Source organism: Notolepis coatsorum (genome assembly GCF_963971535.1).
Source record: "Notolepis coatsorum genome assembly, chromosome: 10".
Lineage (NCBI taxonomy): Eukaryota > Metazoa > Chordata > Actinopteri > Aulopiformes > Paralepididae > Notolepis > Notolepis coatsorum.
Window position 1 is genome coordinate 25,432,782 of NC_140174.1, and position 25,651 is coordinate 25,458,432.

Genomic DNA, 25,651 nt, shown 5'->3' on the forward strand with positions numbered 1-25,651 from the left:
GATACAAAAATTTAAAAAAAACGATTTAATGACTCTCGCATATAATTTGACTACACTCGACTCGCATTGGTCATTATTAGTGACCCACAATAGATGGAAATTATGTTAGCGAACTTACCTGATGTATAATGCAGTGCAGCATTGGACACTCAACGCCACTCTGCCTTAGAAGCCTGGCGAATCCTGTGCGTTTTCCTTTCATTGCGGGTGCTCCATCGGTAACAACAGCCGACAGTTTATCAAAACCCCTATATTGCTGCGGCACTTTCAACAGCGTTGAATATGTCCACACTAGGGCTGACCCCTATTAGTCAAATAGTCGACTAATCGATCGAAAGGAGCCATAGTCGACTGCCAACTCTTCTTAGTCGAATAAAATAAAAAAATATATATATATATAATTTTTTTTTTTTTTTTTTTTTTTTATATATTGGCCTGGGGCCGCATGGAACGTCGGTGAGGGCCACATGCGGCCCGCGGGCCGCCAGTTGCCCCTCCCTGCTCTAGCCTTTAAAGAGAAGAATACCCAAAATAGTGGGGCGGCATAGCTAACCTATTGTTCAATTTGTGATAAAAGCACCAAATTTGGTACATATTTAGCTTAATATATTTAGAAAATATATGGATATTGGGGCATTGCAGATTGGCATTCTGGTGACCATGGTAACCATTTCCAAAAATGGCTGCCAGCAATTACTGGCATAGAACACTTTGGCCACCAAAGCTATTGTTTCCATGTTTTTAACACTACAAATAGTATTTACATACAACTTAAAGTGAAGAACATGTTTTATTAATATTTTTTCATAATTATTATATAAAATCTTTATTTACAAAATTTTATTAAAAAAAATTATTTAAAAAATTTGTAAATAAACAATTTACAAAACAGTATCAAAGTATGATTGAGTATGATTTTTATGAACAATTTGCAGTGTAAGGTTCACATAATTAAAACAAAATTATCAACAATCCATCAGGATAAGTGGAAGGTGGAGATTTTGAAAAAACCTAAACTTAGAAAATATATTGCAATTAAAAATGAGTATTTTACTGAACCTTATGTAATGTTAAACTTAAAGAAAAGACGGAGGTCTCTGTGTGCCCAGTTGAGGTCTGGCACCCTGCCATTGGCTGTGGAAGTGGGTAGATTCCAGGGTAAACCTGAGGAGGAGCGGCTGTGTGTTCTGTGTGATCTGGGAGTGGTGGAGGATGAATATCATTTTGTTTTTTATTGCCCTTTGTACACCACTTTGAGGAGGGCTTTATTTGAAAAAATTCAAATTGCAAACCCAGATTTGTTTTGGCAGTCTGAGAGCTGTATGTTGAGTTGTTTTTTTGTGGAGGACATCTTCGGTTTTGCAGGATTTTTGGAGAAGGCATGGCACCTGAGACAAAACACACTGTATCCTATATAATTGTATTTGAATTCACCTTGTTTTTCTGTTTTTCTGTTTATTTACATTGAGTACAGCTTGTGTTATATTACGTTTTATTGTATTTTCTTGTATTTTTCTTTTTTTATGGCCATCTTGGTCTATGTCATTTGTTAAGTAATTGGTAAAGTATATTATTATATACTTATTGTTATGTGTCTTGTAAGCCCATATGGGCTGGGCATACATCTGTATGTAAGACACGAAAATAAAAAATATCAAATCAAATCAATCAAACATTTTCCCCTAACCTAACAACAAACAATGACGCGACACTGGAAGATAGGAGGCGGCATGAATATATACAGAACCAATTAGGAAGACAAGAAACAGCTGGGCCTGGAGGCTAGGATACAAGAACACTAACACAATGAATACATGAGGAGTGGACTAGAGCAATATTACAGGGACAGAAATAATACAACAAGACAAGGACACTAGACTAACAGGCAGGGATAATAGAGACACATAATAATAGGCAGCAAGGTCTTGAGCCAGGCAGGGATTAAACATTGTGATAGAATGAAAATGAACGATGACAACAACAGATTGTCCAGTACGGCGTAGTACCGCCGATGAGCACACGATGGTGCCAGAGGATAAATGTCCAAAAAGTTCAGATCCCAGGAGGGGCACAGCAGCAGGGGGGCCGGGGAACAGGACCAGAGGGGAGCCCGGAGAAGGGCGCATGCGATACACAATCCAGCAAAGTAAAGGTAAAAACAGACAACCAAGTGCAAAAGGCTACTTAAAATGACTACTGTCTGTGTTTAAAAGTCTGATAGCCGAGGGGACAAAAGATTTGGCGTAGCGGTTGGTCCTATTTGGTGGGACGTCATAACGGCGGCCAGAAGGCAACAGTGAAAACCGCTGAGACAGAGCATGGAGGGGTTGATTAGTGATGCTCGTCCCCTTCTTGACCACCTGGTCCGTCCAGAGAGAACATATATAGGTCTCTCTGTTTTACTCCAATTATTTTGGAGCACACTTTCACTATGTACTGTAGGCTGTTCCTATCTTTAATAGACAGGCCACTGAACCAGCAGATAAAAGAAAAAGTTAGGAGGCTTTCAATAAAATAACTATAAAAAGTGTTTAGGATCTTCGCACTAACATAATGGGGACCAGCCACGAGTTAACTCGGGTTTCGGTGCCATGCGTTGTGGACCAGAGCCAACTCGTTAACTCGTGGCAAGTTGTTATTGTTTTATTCCATATTAATCACCGTATCAACGTCCCTGATCGACTCTGCAGATCTACCCGCATATCCGATTTCCGCAACATGCAATACCGGCCAGATCCTCTTAGGGGCGCCATCGCTCCACTGCAGTATCATTGAGGGCGAATGGGGGGAAATTTTTTTTTACTGTCTATGGGCGTTTCATATGAGCCTGGATCCCAAGCAACCATCCTCCACCGTTGATCACGGTTCGAAGCGCAGATTTCAGCCTGGAATAATGGGATTTATGATCAGCCAATGGACATATCGATCTACCAGATGCCGATGAATAATGGGGAAATGCTGCCGGCGATCACATGGGCTGACGGTAGGACACTCTTCACCCAAATTACAGCCGGATTGGACATTGTTGTAAAACGCAAGCGATCGATCAGTGAATGTGGCTACTTGAGCGCACCCTGTATTGCTAATCAATAATGCTAATCGGCGTCCCCCGCCGCCCCCATTTCATCCATAGATGCTCTGTAATAGTCCGGATGCTAAGCAGTTTGTTTTATTTCATTCGTATATATACAACAGAAATGCCGTTCGATATAACGTGACTAGCCTTTAGCCCTATAGCTTTCCAGAAAAAAACCGAGACGAAAACTGCGATAAAGCTTATATTCACGGCGCTATAAAATGACAACCAACCGATGGATTTTTATTTTCTTTAAGCCATTATGAAGGCACGGTTTATGCACTCAAGTGACAATGAGAATGGACAGATAGCAATACTATAAAGTATATATATAGCTATCCAAAAGTACATCGGTTTGTTTACAAAGCGTTGTCCTCCAGCCACATATTAGATGGCGAGGCCCGGTCGTCAAAGTGTTAAAAGAGTTCAGCTTTCTCAGCAGGTAGATCCTCTGCTGACCTTTTTTAACAATACTCTGTATTTAAGTTGAACTTCAGTTTACAGTCAAACACAGTTCCCAGGTATTTGTACGATTCAACAATCTGGACGTCCTCATCGTGAATTACACATGATCGGATCGGGACATATCAGGGTTAGTGGGATCTAGATTATACCCGTTATTGCATGCAAATCCAATGGGATAGGAAAGTTTGACCAAGCGCTGGTGGCCATTTTGAAAAATGTCTGCCACGGCCACCAGGGTGCTAGTTTGTAACGCCCCAATATCCAGTTTTGTTCCCAATATATCTATCAACACATCTGCCAAATTTGGTGCTTTTATCACAAAAAGAACAATTGGTTTGATATGTTGAGCTATGCCGCCCCGCTAAAAACCATAAAGACTTGAAAAAAGGATAGAGGGGATTTGCCAGTGCCTTGATGATGAGGCATTTTTTTTAATTATTATTATTATGTTTTTGGTAGATTTTTATTGTTTTTCTCCGGGCAGTCCGGCAGAGAGAGAGAGGAAGTATGGGAGATAGAGCGGGAAGACATTCGGCAAAGGTCGCCGGGACGCTTATAGCTTATCCGCAACAGTAAGTGACTTCCGGGGTAGGCCTGATTGGCCCCGACAGGCACGTGACGCGCAACTTTCTCTGCCGCGCGGCACGCTCCGCGGAGCGGAGCGGCAGAGCTTGCGGAATGATGTAACCGTCCAAATCCGCTATGACTTTCATTCGGCACTTCAGCTCACCTCGCAGAGCAGCGGTCTTGCGATCCTGCGGTCGGTTGTTGACGAGTTCGAATCCCATCGTTTTTTTTTTTTTTAACGTGATTTTTTTTTTAACGTGTATTCTTTCGCCGGTTAAGGTTTGATTGATTGATTGAAAACTTTATTAACAGATTGCAGAATGGGTACAATACAGTACAGCTCAATACACACAATTGTTAAGGGGATGCAGACCAGAGAAAGACTTTCGTCTTGTTTCCACCAGGGTCCCCCATTTTCAATTCATCAGGACATATATGACATACATGACATACAGATAGTCAGTACTGCTACATCTATACATTTATGACATACCAGATTTGCAAATACAGTACTGTTTGTGATACAGAAGGAGTCAAGAAAAGGGAGTATATACATTTGACGTAGAAACTGTACATTGGAGGAGGTTGGGTGGGGGGGGGTTGGGTACACTGGGATATTGACAACCATACTGGGTAATTTACATTGGAGGTGGTTGGGGGGGGGGGGGGGGGCACACTGTATAAACAAGCAAAACTGTACATTGAGGGGGGGGAGACTCTGTACAAACAAACAAAATTGTACATTGGACTATTGACAAAACCATACTAGGTAAATGACTGTACATTGGAGGGGGTTGGGTTAGGATATTTAACCATAGGCATGGTTAAGGTTAAGGTTAAGGTTAGGCATTGTTTCGGAGTTGGTTAAGGTTAGAACGGTTAAGTTTAGGCGCTGTTAAGGAGCTGGTTAAGGTTAGAGTTTGTGTTAGAGAATGGCAATAGACAGCCTATTTCCGCGCGACAGCTCTCAGCAGCCTCGTTGCGCGTCCTGAGTTTGCCGCGTCACGTGCCTGTCGGGGCCAATCAGGCCTACCCCGGAAGTCACTTACTGTTGCGGAACAGTTACACGCCGCCGGGACAGACGTGTTGCACCGCAGCGCTGTATGTGGTGTGCCACCCTGGCGCCCCCTGATGAGGCATTTCTGATGATCAAAGGAGCCTTTGTAGAACACCATGAAGTGTCTCTCCTTTAAAAATGATTACCTCTTGATGTTGCTTTCATACTGTACCTGACAACCCAGGGAAATCACAAGGCATTCATGTCGTTTTATGCTCCATGATGATGATGTACATGGAGGGGGGGGCAGTAGTTGGGAGGGAGACAGGTGTGGGGGACCACGAGCTACTATACTGAACCTCTATCTCCACCTGGTGGATGTTCTAGTCATTACACAAACCCACAGCATTGGTACATGTTCCAAGGTAGTGGGTTCCAGGGCCATGGTCTGAAATTCTGAATCCAGGATATGAATCAACAAACTGCCACAAACCCAATCCCTATACGTATTCACTAATGTTTCGACACATCAGTGTCTTCTTCAGAGTAATTGATTATTAATTGATTACTCTGAAGACACCGATTTTTTGCACCTATTGAAGTGTTTCTAAAGATGATCCATCCTCATCTGAACTGGTTTAGCGTGTGAACTCTCTCAAATATAATCATCTATACTGATCACAAGATAAACTGGAGAGCATGACATTGAATCTTGTTGAGAAAAGCTAGACATTGAGTGCTTCATGGATGCTCTGTATATACAGTGTCTAGCTTAAGGCAGGCTAAAGAACATGATAGCCCATGTTGTATTACATTTGCAGTTGTGGTCAATCTAAATCACTTGGGAGTGTGAATGTGATCCATCACCCGAAAGTGCTCACCAGTCTTTATCTATGAAAGCAATATAAAGCGGGCCGGCATTAATTCCCCTGTGGCACGACATTTTAACAAAATGGATCATAAAATCAATGACCTCAAGTGCATAGGTCTAGAGATGGTTTTTCTTAATAGAATGAATGAATGAATGAAAACTTTATTTAACAGATTGCAGAATGGGTACAATACAGTACGGCTCAATACATACAATTGTTAAGGGGATGCAGACCTGAGAAAGACGTTTGTCTTGTTTCCATCAGGGTCCCCCATTTTCAATTCATATAGACATATATGACATACATGACATACAGATAGTCAGTACTGCTACATCTATACATTTATGACATACCAGATTTGCAAATACAGTACTGTTTGTGATACAGAAGGAGTCAAGAAAAGGGAGTATATACATTTGACGTAGAAACTGTACATTGGAGGTTGGGTGGGGGGGGTTGGGTACATTGGGATATTGACAACCATACTGGGTAATTTACATTGGAGGTGGTTGGGGGGGGGGGGGGCGGGGGGCATACTGTATAAACAAGTAACACTGTACATTGAGGGGGGGGGGGGAGGAGACACTGTACAAACAAACACAATTGTACATTGAACTATTGACAAAACCATACTAGGTAAATGACTGTACATTGGAGGGGGTTGGAATGATTGGGTTAGGATATTTACAGGGGCCAGTGTTGAATTGCAGTCTCCCGTAGGTGTCCCTTGAGAGAGGTTTTGAAAGTGGGTAGTGATCCACATTCCTTTACAGCTTTGGGTAGGGCGTTCCACATTGATGTGGCATAATTGCGAAACGTGTTTAGTCCCTTATTTGAGCCGAATCTGGGTTTGACATGATTTGTGGAGCTCCCTCTGGTGTTGTGATCGTGGTATTCACTGACCTTTGGGAAGTATTTTGACATGTACATGGGTACCTTGGTCGTGTAGTGTATCTTGTAGACCAGGCCCATTGCAAGTTGTTGTACTCTGTCGTCTACTCTAAGCCATCCTAGGTTGTCGAAGTGGGCAGGGGTGAGGTGGGTTCTAGGAGTAAGGTCAAGCAGTAGTCTGACCAGTTTGTTTTGAGATGTTTGTAATTTTGTTTTTAGCGCCTTTGAGGTGCTTTGGTACCATGAGGTGCAAGCATAGTCGTAGTACCCCTGAATGAGTGCTCCTGCCAGAGTCTTCAGGGTGTTCTTGTTTACCAGAGAGGAGATCCGGTACAAGAATCGAGTTCGTTGGTTGACTTTTTTTATTACATTGGATGCCATTTTGTCACAGGAGAGATTAGCCTCTAGGATGGACCCCAGGTAGGTAATTTCATCTTTCCTTGTGACAATATTGTCACCCACTGTAACTGAGAAGCCGTCGGTCTTGCTGAGTTTGTTATTTGAACCGAAGAGAATGGACTCTGTTTTGCCCATGTGTAATGATAGTTTGTTATCAGCGAGCCATATGCAGATTCTGCCTAGTTCCGAGCTGAGGGTTTTTTCAACCTGTAACTTGTTCTTGTCAGAGACCAGCAGGGCTGAGTCGTCCGCAAACAGGAACAAGTTGCAGTCACAAGCTGACGACATGTCATTTGCATAAATTAGGAACAGTAGCGGTCCTAGTATGCTTCCTTGTGGAACACCACAGCTCACTGTGAGGGGGGGGGATAGGGTACCGTTTACCTCCACCATCTGTTCCCTCCCCTCAAGGTAGGATTGCATCCAGCTCACTGATAGACTATCAAAACCAATTGCTTTTAGCTTGTCAATCAGAATGGAGTGATTGACCGTGTCAAAGGCCTTTTGTAGGTCCAGCATGACCATGCCGCAGTATTTGCCTGCGTCCACCTCTTGTTTGATGTGGTCATTCAAATAGAGAAGGCATGTGTCAGTGGAGTGGGATGTTCTGAAGCCAGATTGGAATTCGTAGATTAGATTTTTTTCCGCTAGGTACTTTTCGACCTGTTCGTAGACTATTTTTTCCATGACTTTCGAGATGGAGGTGAGAATAGAAACAGGGCGGTAGTTGCCTGGGTCTAATTTGCTGCCCTTTTTGTGCAGAGGGGTCACCCTCGCAATTTTGAAGTCCTTGGGGACGTGTCCCTGTTTTATGGAGAGGTTTATTATGTGTGTGATGATTGGTGTGATGGCGGCTGCTGAGTCTCTGAGGAATTTGGAGGGGATGTTGTCATGGCCAGTGGCCTTGTTAGGTTGGAGGGCGCTCAGTTTATTGAGTACCTCATCTGTTGTTACCGTTTCCAGCTTGAAGTCGTCCTTGCGGACCCCTAGGTTTTTGTAGAAAGCTACTATGTGTTCTACCCCATAAAGCCCTGAGTGGGAGGGTAGTTTGTTTACCAGTGTTGTGGCTATGTTTGTGAAGAAAATGTTTAAGTAATTGGCTACATCCAGCTTGTCTGTGATGAGCGTGTTGTCAGTTTTTATGTTTATGTTTGAGAATCTGGTTTTAAGTTTTTTACTGCATCCTAGTTGATTATTGAGTAATTTCCAAAGTTCACGTGGTTTGTTTTTGTTTTCCTCAGTTTTGTCATTGATGAAATTCTTTTCATGAACAACTTCTTTTACAACGGGAATGTGTATGGATTCATCGGCTCAAATCTATGTATCCATCTGGGATGAATGAAGAGTTCAATTTGGCTCCATTCCTTTAGGTGAAAGCTATTCTAAGTTGTCTACTGTATAAACAATAACTAGTACACTGATTAATGAACGGTCTAACAACCCGATACCCCCAATGTACTAGTTTTTTGTTCCATACAGATTTGTAAATATTGTATTGTAATATGTATTAATGTGTTGTTTCATACATAGCCATTATACGCATTCATGCGATGATATCTACCTGTCAATCTAGCCCTGCTAATTACTGATCATGACGTCAACCTAGCCTGTTTGCTGATTGCTGATTGTTCCCACCTGCATGTTGTCAAGTACAGCCTAGTTAAGGTTTGTTTGTCTCAACTATCATTGCACACTGATGAAGGCCGGATGGCTGAAAACGTTTTGTGCGTATACAACTTGTGCATATTAAAATAAAAACAACGACTTTCCTCGAGTGCGGTCCCTACTCCATTTTTTTTACTTAATTAATGTTGGACTACGCACCTATCTGAGCGCAGTGGTTACCCCTTGTTCTACTTTATCTATGAATGAACACAACAATGTAACCTGCCATCTATAGAAGTCTGAAAAGATTGTTCCTCTGAAAACTTCAAAGTGAAGTTATGCGGTTATTCGTCCAAGGTACTAGGGCTGGGCGATTAATCAAGTTTCAATTTTAATTATGTTTTTGGTTTCCCACAATTACAAAAACAAGTTAATCGAGATAAAACTTACTGTGCGGCATGCCGTGTTGCTCTCATTTTGTCTTGTGTTGTAAATGCAGCGCACCCTTCCTTCACGGCGGGGCGAAGTTTCAGCGTGTGTTGAGGGAGGAAGTCACGCTACGTTTCTCTAGTTATTTTGAAACATCTTTGTTAACTTGTAGAAGATGACAGAAAGCCTTTGGTCATCATCATTGTTGATGTTCTCAAATCAATGAGTAATTGTGTTTAATAAACATGATTTCAATATCAATCAAAATTATTGTGATTATGATTTTTGCCATAATCAAGCAGCCCTACGTGGTACTCAAACGTTCTTGTAGGAACAAAAATTATCAACAGACAACGTCAGGAACGAGGAGCGATGTTTTAATATCGGAGCTTGACTCACATACCAAAATGTGAAATATACTGTACATCCAAGTTTGATTATGCAAATATAACAGCAATACAAATGACATCCATGATCACAATAATAACTTTTTTAGGGCAATTAATTAAGTAGTCAACTCACAAATAAAACGTACATGTTGTCCTAAATATTTTAATAAATAGAATAAAACAAACAAGTATGGCATGAAAAAAATAAATCATTTTCCTAAAAAGGGTTAATGGCCACAAAGTAAGACGCATGTGAAGAAAATCAATGATGGTTGGCATTAACACTCGCTCAATTGGTTTCCAATGTCTGTATTAGCTGCATGAGTATTCTATTCAACAGTACAAAGTCCTTCAATAACTTCCCAAATCATCCCACTACAATTTTCTGATTACGTTGCCCTCTGCCATTAAAAAATGTGCGCAGATGCACAAAAACTTCTCTTACGTTTAGACGCCGTGGCAAACTGGCAACATGCACAGCTGTTCCACGTGCAGTGTTTTTTTTAAAAGCGCACGATACAGTGCACGTTGAGGTCATACCATGTTCCTGAGTGTGTGCGTTGAGCGCGACACTGGCGTCTCTAAAAGGTTTACGCCTTCTTGATACAATCTGAGGAGGATGTGTGTGTGTGTGGTAATACTGTCACTATTCACTAATACACATAATACAAAGACAAATACAAGGTTTTACTGCCTGTCCTTTTCTTACTAATATCAGTCTCTTGTTTCCTTTGCTCCTTTTCAGTCATCCGCTCTAGCTTTCCGTTTTTGTGTGTTATTTCTTTGAGGATAATAGTGACCGTGGAAAAAGAACACAAAAGTTACACGATGGAAGGAAAAACTATAAAAACAAATATGGACACCCAGTGTAATAGAGCAAACCTAACTGGTCTTACACAAAGGCTACGTTCACACTGCAGGCAGATTTATTTAGCTCATATGAGACTCGGATAAGTTTTTTCACTACAGTGTAAACAGCACAAATCACATGGAATCTGATCCTTTCTATTCTGATTTGGGACACTTTCATATGTGGTCAGATTTTTTGCAATGCGACCTCAGTCTGAACAGTCATGCGACTTTCATGTGACTTTTACGTCCATCTTCCTCATTTGTGTATGCGGGTCAGTTCAGGAGCGTGACCGGTTCACACTGGAATCTGACATTGGCCAAATTATTAAAAAAATAAATTATAATATGAACGGCCAAAGAAAGAAATCTGATCTGAGTAATAAATCAGAATTGAGCACTTAGGCTTGCAGTGTGAACGTAGCCAAAGTGAGCCTGTGAGCTGCCACTAGGGGCAGATTGGCAAACCATGAGTGAATAACTGAGTTAGTGACATGGTGCTTCGCATCTAATAATAATAATAATAATAATAATAATAATAATAATAATAATAATAATAATAATAATAATAATAATAATAATAATAATAATAATAATAAACTGAATGATGATATGATATCAAATATGATCAGGAAGGAGTCCGTCAGCAGCCCACCCACCCCTGTGCAGCAGAGAATGAAACACATCTGGGCCGATAGTGAATAAACTGCACCTCCCCAAGTTTACATTCAGTTCCTCTGGAGCAGACTGCCTCCAAAATACAGCCAATAATAAAAGAAAGGGACAAATTCATAACAAAGATCCACGTCAATACTTAAAAGGAGCATGTCACCGAAAAACTATGCGATTTCACACGTTTGAGTTATTGGGAGTTGACGTTAAGGTTAGAGATAACATTTCTATGTAGAGTAATCAGGTTGTTTTTAATAATAATACATTCAAAATTATGAATGAATGAATTTATTATTCAATACAATTTTGGCAGGTCAAAATGAATGTTGCATACATATATCCCCTCCCTACTTCCCATTTCCCCATGTGGAATGCACCGTATTGGATGACATGCTGGTGCTCTAGTGTGACATCTAGTGGCTGAATGTTATCTATAGCACCTTTAAAGAGTCAGAATACGTCTTCCAGTGATGAAGCCACTGGAGTCTGTACTTTTTCCATCTACATTGTTTCATTGAGCTATAATTGCGATGACATCACTGGACATATTTATACTCATTCCTCTCAATATCTGTCAAAACTAAATGAACGTGTAGACAGTTTTGGGGATGTGTGAAGAATATACGCAAGCATAATAAACCAGCATTGTTCTTCGGCGACATTCCCTTTTAACAATGAAATCCATGTTAGTTTAGAATCCGTAAACATAAGAATTATAATAATAACAATAAATCAGGGATTTGGATCAAGGTGCATAAGTACAGGATTGTGTCTAAAGAGAGGGAACCTGCGGTTAATTAAAATAAATAACGTTCCCGATATGGAAGAGATGGGGCGCAGATCTCACGTCAACCTAACGGACTACATGGGGCTTGTGAACTGGAAGTCACATGTACGGATCTCAAGACTTCCTGTGGACTGGGCCTTAGTTCCCGCATTTCACTGTATGCTTGTATGCCGTGACAAATAAAACTCTTGACTTGTAGCTGTAAGGGCAACAAGGAGCCTCTTATCAGGAGCCCTGGGAGGCATGAAGCAACACTATCTGCCCCACGGAGCTGTGACCTGGCATGCATAAGATAAGAGCAGAGGGTAAAGGAAGCCTGGGAGGATCATGTTAAGGCTGGGGGCATCGAAGGGTCGGTTCAGGCGTTGCTGGCATTAGTACTGATAAGGTTAAGAGGTTAGATTAGCTTGCAGTCTCTGACTAGGAAGTAAAAACAAGTCGTCAGTGTGTGCTAACTCAACATAGGATACGACATAGTGCACAGTGAGAACTCTCAGTGGTCAAATGAAAATTGTACAGAGTTGGTAGAAAATGCCAGTGTGAAAATAGTTGTGATGTCATAATGTGCGTCTTGACGTGCCAGTGACCTTTGCCCTCTGAGTTCAGGACAAGCCGCCTTGTGAAGAGCTTGGACTTGTGCTCGCAAAGCCTCTCGCGGTGACAGCGCTGGTAAGGGGCTCGGTTTTGCCATTTTGGATCGCACGCTCACAACAACAATAATAACAACAAAAAAGATTGTTAAAGAACAAATAAAGAACAGAGTGATTTAGGCCTGATTCAAGGCTCAGAAAGAAGAGGTTCATGTGTTATTTTCATGGAGTGCTGTGCATTTGTGTTTCTTCCTGGCGTTTTCAGCGATTGGCCACATCCCACACACCGTTCATTCATGTCCATTCAGTTGTGTGAAGGTGGGTCATTCTGCATCTACATTTAGCTGACACTTTTATCCAAAGCGACTTACAAGTTCAGTACAACAAGTCAGCAGGAAGGGTACAACTCTGGCAGCTAAGGGTCAGTAAGATTTCTTTGCTGAATGTCTTCCCCTGCTCTGTCTCCCGCTCTGTCTCCCATTCTTCCTCTCTCTCTCTCTCTCTCTCTCTACCGGACTGCCCGGTAGTAAAAAACCAATACAAATCTACCAAAAACATAATTAAAAAAAAATAATACCTGTGAATTAAGTATGAACACATGAACGAGAACAAACCTTCTCTTTCCAGCGACCGACTTCTTTTTGAACCATGAATCAGGCATGAATCACTGACCCTAGATCAGTGCTCCTACTTTAAATACCCCCCCATAACAAACAGACTTATAGAACTCTTAACATATATTACTCTTTACTCTGTACACTTCCTGTCTATCTCTGTCCGTAGCCTCCGTTGAACGTGTTGCCTCCGGGAGGGGAGATGCTGATGGACTCCAGCATGGGACGAAGCGCCTGGCCAAACGGCCTGAGGAGGAGACATAAAAATATATATATAATAATAAATAAATAAATAAAGGAATAAAGAATAAAAGAAATTAAATTATAAAAAAAACTTGAATCTGCACTATGTAACTTTCACACCATGACTGACGCCCCCTGTGGCTGCGAGAGGCAGATAAGAGATGAGAGAAAACATCAAGACGAAAAAGACATTTCTTCAAGCACGGTAATTTGAGGATTACCGTTTTTTCAAGACTACAGCCTTTTACGTCGTTTTGATACTAAAGTAAATGCACCCCTCTCGTATGCAGAGAAGATGTCACACCGCCGGTCATGCCCGACCAGAAAGGCTCGTACGGATAATTCCACTGGGCATCATCGCATCAGGGTTTCCCTCGTTCCGCCCAAAGCTCTATGATTTAGGCTGCTAATGGTGTCGTCACAATATTGGAATTTCTAACTTCGATACAATACCTTGAAAGATATCGATATTCACTCTCAATACCACGATGCCCTGCTCAGTTTCTTAGCTTCATACGAGTTTGCATCATACATATTGTTCAAATACAGCCGGTAGGGTTAGGTATGGTAGGGTCAACTTATATTTGAGGGCATGTAATTATGTTATCAATCACATTCGCTAATCTGTCGCTCTTGACTTCTCTTGTTGTGTCCGTGGGCTTGTCCGGACCGTAGGCTATGTGAGTGAAATAATGCCACGTTTCCCTCTGCATCTGCTTTGTCAACACGCCATAGACACTTGGCAAGAGCACATGTTGTACTTGCAGCCATGCCTCTTGTTGTCACCATGGAAGATGGGAAAAAAATGGTTGGCATGTCTACTATGCCTGCAGGGAGTGGAAGGAAGCAGAATGCTGCATGCACACACACATCGACGCAAAACATTGTCATTCTTAAAGTACCGGTACTAATAAAATGGGGTATAGTACTGTTCTTAACGGCAGGGTATTGCGATACCTTTCTAGTATACAATTCCCGCTTGTTGAAGATGAGTCTGAAGATAATCAGAGACCCCACTTTTTGTCCCCCTCCCTTCTAGAAGAAGGTTTAAGAGTATTATATTTAAAGCCACTGGCTTCAGTAAAAGCTCGTATCCCAAGGCAGTGTGGGCCCTTAACTCCTCACCATCTGTTCAGGCTATGATGCCCAGATCAACCACGTCCCCTAGGGACCTCTTAAAAATGATGAAACATACCAGACAGACACTGGACCAGGCACTTTATTATGTATCTGTATGCCTATGAGTATTTTGTTTATGTGTTTATTCTTTCCATGTCTATGCTGATGAGTATTTATTCTACTGTTATATGTATGATTGTTGTTTACCTGTACTCTCACCAAACAAATCCCAATCAATGTTTCATTAAAATGGTAATAAACTATTGAATGTTGAATCTTGTATTGGTTTACTTTGGCAAAACTAGTTGATAAAGTAGTGATTATTTTTAATTATTAACTCCAAAGTTACATAGTGAAACAGATAATATGAGAAAGATAAAATGAGGAAATGTATATAGAGGTACTATGAAGGTGTGTGTGTGTGCGTGTGCGTGTGCGTGTGTGTGAGACGCACGTTGAGAGTATTTCAGATGGCAGGTCAGTGATGTAAGCGGGGATCTTGGAGCCTGTGAGAAACTGGGACACCTCGTTGCTGAAGGTATTGCAGTTGTGCTCAAACAGGTGGTATCGGTCACCTCTACACAGAGAGAGAGAGGGAGAGGTCAGCAAGTGTCAAATACCTTTGAGTAAAAGAACACAATAAACCCTAAAAATAGAATGACAGAGAGAAAGAGAGGGATAGAGAGAATGACAGGTGGCAGAATGTAGAGCTGAGCGATATGGACAAAATGTCATATCACCAATCACCATATATTTCTTGATGGTATGAACGGTACACTATTTAGTTTTCCAGTACAAAATACGGTTGTCACAATGTTATTTCATTTAAAATGGTCTATTGTTCTAATACTGCTGCAAGAAATTATTTTGGATATGTTTGCATGGACATGAATATGAAGTATACATATATGTATACATATATATACATAATATTCATATATACATTACCTTCCATATTCAGAGAGAGGATGAGGGACAGAGAAAGGAGGAGGATATTATATAAATCTATAATTTTGGCGCAAGTCCATGGCTGACCTGGTGAAAATACCCATTTTAGAGGCTAGATATTATTGTATTGACGCTTGTGACACATGGACGCCCTTTCCCAATGCACCGAGGGTCGCGTCAGTCAGAAGCCACTCAGGTCACCTCAATGACTCAACATGTGCCTATTTCCAACGTTGGAATCAAGGCGTCAACTTGGGAGCTGAAAGGTATACCACAATAACCACATAATGGTATACTATGATGGATCCATGCAAAGGAATGATTTTCTACTATACTTCTATATTTACTACTGTATACTTACCATAGTTCTACTGTCATCAATGATATGTACAGTATAATACGTAAAATGTTGATATATTTATTTTGTATTTATAAGTGAATCAAAAAATTCTTCCTTGCAGTATTATAAAATATATACAATATTGTGGAATACAAATCGCATTAAAGTATAACCTTTTGAATGAAAAAGCACCATTATAATTGTGTTTAAAAAATGATTTTTCACATTAAAAAGATGTCAATCACTCTAATTTGTACTGAGAAAATCAAATACGGTCAGATATTATTATAACATCAAAAATACAAAATAAATCATGATATTTTGACCCTATCGTCCAGCCCTAAGTGGCCTCTGCACGACTCTAGGGGTCCACTAGGGGTCAGAGTACACATCAGTGAGGCACACATTTGACAAAACACATGGGTCGTTGCTAAAGTATTGATAAAGGTATGACATGGGCAACAGAGTTTTAACAGCCTCACCTGTACGTGGACTCTCCCAGTGAAGACAAGTACTCCATGAAGATCTCCTCGGTCACCTCTGTGACCCCCAGGTCCACTATGGAGTTAGGCTCTCCCAGCTGAGTCCCACTCTGGGACGGACGGACACACGGACACACGCACACGCGCACACACACACAACACACAACACACAAACACACATACACACACACACACACAACTTAGTCTTAAATTGAATACTGTATTATGCTCAAGTCCTTGGCACACATTATTACTTCATCATATTAACCCTCCCCCCTCTATATGTTTATGTTGATTTAGGATCCCCATTAGTTGTTGCCTTAGAAACAACTATTCTTCCTGGGGTCCACACAGGAGACTAAATAAAATATAACCATCACATAATGTACATTCACAATTATCAATAAAAACAATTGAAATTATTATATTATATATAGGACATTCTCACCAGAATAACATTTTAACATATGTTTAAGCACCACAATTAGTCAGCCATCACATCATATAGTAGTCCAAACTGATTTCTTTCTGAATAATTGCTGTTCTTCATCTATTTTTTAAATGGATCTTACTTGTAATCTGGGTTCAATACAGTGGTAGTCTGTTCCAGTATGACATAGTTCTATACATTCGTTTTCTTTAAAGCATTGGTTTTAGGGTAACGTGAAGCGTTTCGTAAAAGCATGTCTCATATCATAATGATGTCATTTGTGTGTGTTATCTGTGTATACAAGTATGTCGATTCTCTCTTATATATTGGATCAGGCAGGTCAGTCTATATATGGGAAAAGTGCCATACTGTGAACATTCAAAATGTGCTCAGAAGAGGATGATGCTCTTTCTTACAGGTGGACAGTTAGCGATACCCTCTCCCCCATAGAAGAACTCCTCACCATGGATCACTATGGCAGTGTGCCTAGAAAGGAATCAAAACACATTTTCAATGTAATCTGGACAACATTGAAACTAAATCTGACAATTTTTCAAAAAGGTTATTTTTGGGTGACATTAACTATTTTGATTATAAAGTCACTGCACTCACCATATTCCATCAAGCTGTTTCCCTGTGTTGATATAACAGAAAACTGTTAGTTTAGGCCTCTTTGGATTAGACTAGACTAAACTAGATTAGATTAGATTAAAATGTATTGCCATTATACAGTACAAGTACAATACAACAAAAATAAATTTGACATCCAACCAGAGTGCAAATGTAACAGTAAAGTGCAATAGTAATATTATACATGTGATTAAACTGGGTATAAAATATATAAATTAGTACAACTGAGTAGTAGTGCTAATCAGATGTATGTAAAGAGTTGTAGTATTAATGTACAGCGATACAGGTATAAAGACACTATGGTAATAAGTCGTACTGGCCAGCAGCGTAACTAGTAAGAGTAGGTAGGGATTGGGAATAGGGATATGTACAGATCAGATATAGTATCTACAGATATGTAAAAAGGAGTATGCAGGTATGTACAGACAGATGTGGATATATACACAGTAAGAATAAATATATATATATATATATATATATATATATATATATATATATATATATATATATATAATAAAATACACTCAAAAATAGTTGCAATGTTCTCAGTTCATACCATAGATCTGATTTTAGATTCCTTTGAGGTTTATTTCGATATACACGTATATACAGCATTATTGTATGCTGCTATCATACAGTTATATATGGGACATACAGGTGTATAAGTAGGTATATAGGATGTATATATGCAGATATATTCAGACATAGGCTATATGCAATAAATATACAAATATGAATGTATTCATTATATACATGGTATATACAGCACTATTGTGCATGCTATCAAACAGAGTTATACGAGTAGACAGTCTAGACACAGTATTGACTATAGTACTATTAATAGTATGAGGTAGGTACTAGGTAGTAGGTAGTTATGATTATTGAAGCATCACGTAATATACTATAGTTTACATGAACTGTGGTGTGTATCTGGCTCTTTCATAGGGTTCGAATAGTTACTCGATGCTACAGAGAGCTGAAATAATAACTACCAGCCGCAGGCAAGACAGATATAATAATAGTAATAATAGTATCTACTGAGTGATGATGATCCACGGGGCCTTAGCATCATCCCCGCTCTCTCCTGATCGCTCGACCCGTCTGAGAGTTCACTCTCTGCGGCAACAACTCACCTAACATCAGCGGACTCAGCTGGCGCGCCATGCCCCTCGACAGGTCGTAGATGTAGAGCTTCACCACATACGACGGGCTACTCTGAGTCTGATCCATGGTTACAAGACGGGTTTCTTCAAAACCAAGTGTCTGGTAGCTGCTGCTCAGACCAACAATGTTTACAAACCACCAAGCTAACAGTTAAATAAATCCGACTAGGCTAGCAATGTACTAGCAGCTAGCTAGTGTAACAACAACAGTCACACTTACGTAAGCTAAATAAAAAGACAGCTGGCTAATACAAAAAAAAAATTAAATGGTAGGGGGAGTATCTGAATATTATAAGCCCGGCTAGTTCTCAGCTGGTGCTGCCTGCTGTGTCCAATAGTATGCAGCTGCAGAGCCGCAGAGCTAGCGGTGCAGGGTTCAATCTATGTTGTTTAGTCTATCTGATTCTGTTCAGTACTGTTTCAAGATGCAAAATGAGATCTTCTGAGAGAATTGTTGAATAGATACACAAATGTTATAGAATGTTTGATTATGATGACATCATACTGTGACATCACAAATGTTCTAGAATGTGCTATTATGACATCATACTGTGACATGATTGATTGATTGATTGATTGAAAAGTTTATTAACAGATTGCAGAATGGGTACAGTACAGTACAGCTCAATACATACAATTGTTAAGGGGATGCAGACCAGAGAAAGACTTTCGTCTTGTTTACATCAGGGTCCCCCATTTTCAATTCATCATAACATATATGACATACATGACATACAGATAGACAGTACTGCTACATCTATACATTTATGACATATCAGATTTGCAAATACAGTACTGTTTGTGATACAAAAGTGTCCAGAAAAGGAGTGTATATACATTTGGCGTAGAAACTGTACATTGGAGGAGGTTGGTTGGGTGGGGTGGGGTTGGGTGGGTTGGGTGAGGGCTGTACATTGGAGGTGGGGGGGGGGGGGGGGGGGGTTGGGTAGGGGACACACACACATTTTACACTGTGCATTGGAATATTGACAAAGCCTTACTTGGTCATTTACTGTACAACTAGGTTAGGACATTTGTAGGGGCCAGTTTCGAATTGCAGTCTCACGTAGGTGTTTTTTGAGAGTGTTTTTGAAAGTGGGTAGTGATTCACATTCCTTTACAGCTTTGGGTAGGGCGTTCCACATTGATGTGGCATAATTGCGAAACGTGTTTAGTCCCTTGTTTGAGCCGAATCTGGGTTTTACATGATTTGTGGAGCTCCCTCTGGTGTTGTGATCGTGGTATTCACTGACCTTTGGGAAGTATTTTGACATGTACATGGGTACCTTGGTCGCGTAGTGTATCTTGTAGACCAGGCCCATTGCAAGTTGCTGTACTCTGTCGTCTACTCTAAGCCATCCTAGGTTGTCAAAGTGGGCAGGGGTGAGGTGGGTTCTAGGAGTCAGGTCAAGTAGTAGTCTGACTAGCTTGTTTTGAGATGTTTGTAATTTGTTTTTTAGTGCCTTTGAGGTGCTTTGGTACCATGAGGTGCAAGCATAGTCGTAGTACCCTTGAATGAGTGCTCCTGCTAGAGTCTTCAGGGTATTCTTGTTTACCAGAGAGGAGATCCGGTACAAGAATCGCGTTCGTTGGTTGACTTTTTTTATTACATTGGATGCCATTTTGTCACAGGAAAGATTAGCCTCTAGGATGGAACCCAGGTAGGTAATTTCATCTTTCCTTGTGATAATATTGTCACCCACTGTAACCGAGAAGCCGTCGGTCTTGCTGAGTTTGTTATTTGAACCGAAGAGAATGGACTCTGTTTTGCCCATGTGTAATGATAGTTTGTTGTCAGCGAGCCATATGCAGATGTTGCCTAGTTCCGAGCTGAGGGCTTTTTCAACCTGTAACTTGTTCTTGTCAGAGACCAGCAGGGCTGAGTCGTCCGCAAACAGGAACAAGTTGCAGTCACAAGCTGACGACATGTAATTTGCATAAATTAGGAATAGTAGCGGTCCTAGTATGCTTCCTTGTGGAACACCACAGCATCACAAATGTTCTAGAATGTTTGATTATGACATCATACTGTGACATCACAGATTCATATATTGTGTGAGTGTGAGCAAAAGTATAGTTAATTTACTCATACAGTACGTCCTCTGGCCTCGCACGGATCTCACAGCGCGGCCTGCACAGTGCAATACTCCAATTTAGCCATTGGGTGGGTGGCACTGCTACGCTGCCTGCGTGTATCACTTCCGCAAGAACGGCCCTCACAGCGCGGACCTGAGACTACTGCCGCTGGCTCTGCGGCTCTGCAGCTGCATGCTTCTCGCTGTGTCACTCAATAGGCTTGTTCAAGATGGGATAGGCGGACGCAGATCTGCGCAGGTTTTACTACGGCCTCGCCAAGCGCGTTGCATGACGGTTAGAATGTTGTCCGATTTGCTCTGAAAATCCGACGAGGCGAGGCGCGGAACTCCCGCGGGAGCGAGCCGCGCGCAGCATTCAGAGCGAGGCTCCACAGTACCTCCAGCCGGCTGCTCCCGGCTGGGAAGCGACTTGCTACGGTCGCGCAAAGCGCCTATTGGCTCAGAAAAGTTGTCAGTCACCAGCCATGTGACAGCCAGGGAGTTATGAGACGTTTGATTGATTGAAAACTTTATTATGTTATGCGTTATCAACTTATCATCATATCATCATGATAAACTTCAAGCTGTCAGACACACACACACACACACACACACACACACACACACACACACACACACACACACATACAGCAGTGTGTTGTGTGTGCGTGCGGCCAGGAGCGCGCAACAAGATGGTATACATTATGGTATATGAATAGTATATTCCACTGTAGCAGTATATGGTGTGCTGTACTGCCTGTACATTTGAATCTGATCTAATGTTGCACACGGCCATCGCATTATAATGAGCTGGACAGGTGTGTAATGTGTGTGTGGTGACGTGAAAGCGTATCTGCCGCGCAAGACTAGGCGAGGGGCTCTCGTGAAATCGGCAGTGTCCGCCCTCTTAACTCCTCCCCCGGCTTCACTCGGCTACTCTCGTCTACTAGTCGAGGCAAACCGAAATCCATCTTGAACAAGCCTAATGACTCAAAACATTTCAAACATGACTGTATCTTTACAGTACATAGAAACCAGGCAGCCAATGGAGGGAGAGAGCAATAAGACAGTAGTACCTGCATCACCACCAGCTGGCAGGGAAATGGGTCACTGTCGAATAATAATTTAACTGAAAATGAATGGGGGGAAAAAAGAAAAGAAAAGTCACCATTGTTTTTCTTCAATTAATGGTAGAAACTATTGCTAATCACAAGGACATAATACAAATAAAGGAAAATAACGATGAACTATTATTGAAGCAGTTATAGTTAGCTACACCAGTTCGATATTTTTATTTGCCATTATTAAAGTTAGTTGACATCATCCCATTTCGTTAATGTGATTGTTTTACCTTGTATGATGATTGGTAAGCAACATGTTTCTTTTAACATTGATTGATTGATTGAAATTTGTATTAACAGATTGCAGAATGGGTACAATACAGTACAGCTCAATACACACAATTGTTAAGGGGCTGCAGACTGGAGAAAGACTTTCGTCTTGTTTACATCATGGTCCCCCATTTTCAATTCATCATAACATATTTATGACATACATGACATACAGATAGACAGTACTGCTACATCTATACATTTATGACATACCAGATTTACAAATACAGTACTGTTTGTGATACAAAAAGAGTCTAAAAAAAAGAGAGTATATACATTTGGAAGAAACTGTACATTGGAGGAGGTTGGGTAGGTGGGGTGGGGGGGGGAACTGTACATTGGAGGTGGTTGGTGGGGTGGGGGGGGGTTCAATAGTATCCAGCTGCAGGACCACAGAACCCATACGAGGCTCCTCCCTCTGCCACACTCTCAGGACCGCCACACTTTGCGGACCCACACTCTCCGGACCCTCGCTCCCATTGGCTGATTTGGGTCACGTGACCGTCCCACCCAATGGCTGAATTGGAGTATTGCACTGCGGGATTGATTGATTGATTGATTGAAAACTTTATTAACAGATTGCAGAATGGTTACACGTGACCGTCACAGGCCCGGATTTGGGTCACGTGACCGTCCCACCCAATGGCTGAATTGGAGTATTGCACTGCGGGATTGATTGATTGATTGATTGATTGAAAACTTTATTAACAGATTGCAGAATGGGTACACGTGACCGTCACAGGCCCGGATTGATTGATTGATTGATTGAAAACTTTATTAACAGATTGCAGAATGGGTACAGTACAGCTCAATACACACAATTGTTAAGGGGATGCAGACCATGCAGTACTGTTACATTTGTGACATACAGTAAATATATACAAGGGGGAGGGAACTGTACATTTATGATGAATTGAAAATGGGGGACCCTGATGTAAACAAGACGGAAGTCTTTCTCTGGTCTGCATCCCCTTAACAATTGTGTGTATTGAGCTGTACTGCAGATATATTTCAATTGCCTTACTTATTTACATAAGTATTGTAACTGAGGGGTACAATTCCCTGACTGTATTGTTAGATATGATATTTAATACCACTACCTCATGTACTTTAACTTCTGGCCACCCAGTACAAGATATAAGTATGATGAACACTTTCCCACCTGATGAAACGAACCAACACAAATGTACCAAATCGAATATTTAATACAGCAAAAGGTGTATACAACATTCACTTAATTACATTTATGATTTGAAATATTGAATATGCACTTTTATGGCAAATGAGTATTCGTAGGTAAATCAACATTGAATGTCCAATCTCTGGTTGCGCAGGGAGTAAGTATACAACCTGGAATATTTAGGAAACGATAGCGATGGTACTTAAATGATTATAGCTGGATACACTAAGGGGGGGGGGGGTCCCGCTGGTTGTAAGACAGTAGGAGGGGGGGGTTAGAGAAGCCGCTGGCGGTATCCCATCTGGCCGACGGTGTCTTGGGAGAATCCAAAGTCTTGGACACAGTGCCCACAGAACCTCGGGCCGCAGACGAATACAGCTGGACCCTCTGTGGAACGGTATCTGCCGGTCCACAACGGAGAGACGTGGTGCGACCTCACGTGTAGAGCGCCGCCTAACCTGGAGTCCTCTCCGGGGGGTAATTCCAACACTCGGCAGTGTTGGCCTTTATCCATGGAATAATCAAAGCACACAAAGCATAATCCAAGAGCCGTGGAAGGCTCGCCGTCGTCGGGGTAGAGTAATCCAATATACAGGTCCAGTCGCTCTTGACCCGGAGCTCCTCGGATGCAATCACCACTAGGGGTCTGACCAGCCTGGATAAGCGTCCAGATAACGTCAGGAACGATGGGGGTACTGATAACTGTAGAACTCGAACCGAACGATGCACCATACATAAATAGACTATTATTAGCTTAATAGAATACGTCCAACTCGACGGTATGGTGCCAAACTATGACCATTCAACTATTAATCTACACGATATCTCAATGCCTATTCTGGGCCAAGTAGGCCCTACTACACCGCACGTGCGTCGTGGGGAGGCTTTTGCGTCTGTCACTCTGTTGGAGGGTAAAGAACTGGACTAAAAGAAAGTTCTACTTTACGAGCGCCATATATATATGCGCTATGAACAAATAGTACCATTCGTATTTCGCCCGGCATATTACTGCGCGGAACCGGGGGTTGCCTCGACATGTTAGGCGGCACGATTGAACTTGGACCTAGGGGTATGGCAACCTGGCGCCAGGTTCTCGTCCAATGGTAGAATGAAACTATTATGGGCTGTTTAGTAGAAACGGGGATATTCAATGCATATTGTACAAGGAATATACAGGGGATATCAAACGATATACAAATACAATTAAATATATATATATAAATAAATATACATATTCGGTTTAATCTGATCCTTCACAACAGCCGCCCCCTAATTAGTCCCACCTAATTAGCTAAGCAGAGACAGATTAACCGCACTGTCTTCCACTCAAGGTCCGCTGTAAGGGTCAGTCAACTCACAAAGTCATAGGGTCATGGTCATCATCGATAGTATCTGGGAGTCGGGGCAGTTCTATGAGCCTCGCCACGGGCCGTGTGTAGGTGCGCCCTTGGACGAGTACTTCAGCTGCTCGGACCTTGCCATCGGCACCGGTGATCACTTTGCTTACGCGGCCAGCCGGCCACATAGCTCTGGGGAGTGACTGGTCAACTATCATGACGACTGTTCCTTCTGTCAAGTTGTCTCTCTCTTTTACCCACTTCTGGCGGGTCTGTAGAGACGGTAGGTAGTGAAGTAGGAAGCTGCTCCAAAACTTGTCAGCTAGTACTTGGCTGTACCTCCACATTCTTCGGCCGTTCGCTTCTTCGGGCCTGTACATTGTCTGGGGTAGCGCGGGGTCCAGCCGCCCCATTAGGAGTGTGTTGGGGGTGACTGGGTCGACATCTGCTACATCACTGGAGACGTAACCGAGGGGCTTTGAGTTCAATACTCCCTCGATCTCCGTGAGGACTGTCATTAGGACTTCCTCTGCCACAGTCTGGGCTCCGAGTACGGCATACAGGGCTGTCTTTATAGAACGTACTTCTCGTTCCCAGGTTCCACCGAAGTGGGGTGCGTTCGGGGGATTAAACTGGAAATCAATCTGGGCTGGAGCAAGGTGGGTCTTAAGTTCTGGGCCCATAACTTGGAAGCTCTCTCTCAGCTCTCTTTCTCCGCCTTTGAAGTTGGTCCCGTGATCAGACAACAATGTAGACGGTTGTCCTTTCCGTGATATGAATCTCCGGAAGGCCATAAGGAATGAGTCTGTGCTCATGGTCGGAAGGAGCTCGATATGTATCGCTCTGGTGGTCATGCATTTGAATACAATACCCCACCGCTTCTCGGTGCCTCTTCCTCTCTTTATATACAACGGGCCAAAACAGTCCATGCCTGTGGAGTGGAATGGCTTGTCGCCGATTCGGAGGCGACAGGGGGGTAGGTCAGCCATCCGTGGTATGCTGGGCTGCGCGCGCCACTTACGGCAGTCTAGACAGGTTCGCTGGAAGCGCCGTACTGCTTCTCTCCCTTGCAATATCCAATAACGACGTCTGATCTCCGCGAAGACTCTCT

The 25,651-nt window shown here is 41.9% G+C and overlaps 1 protein-coding gene across 1 annotated transcript; it reads right to left on the reverse strand.

The window, feature by feature from the left end:
• Positions 1–9,662: 9,662 nt before the first annotated feature.
• On the reverse strand, positions 9,663–18,801 carry LOC311236069 (desumoylating isopeptidase 1-like). The gene is made up of 6 exons (XM_084323662.1): positions 18,528–18,801; positions 17,377–17,398; positions 17,181–17,250; positions 16,335–16,444; positions 15,019–15,141; positions 9,663–13,449 (listed from the first exon to the last, which is right to left on the reverse strand). The coding sequence occupies exons 1-6, from the start codon at positions 18,622–18,624 to the stop codon at positions 13,356–13,358; spliced, it is 516 nt and encodes a 171-aa protein (XP_084179788.1). The 5' UTR covers positions 18,625–18,801; the 3' UTR covers positions 9,663–13,355.
• Positions 18,802–25,651: the final 6,850 nt, after the last annotated feature.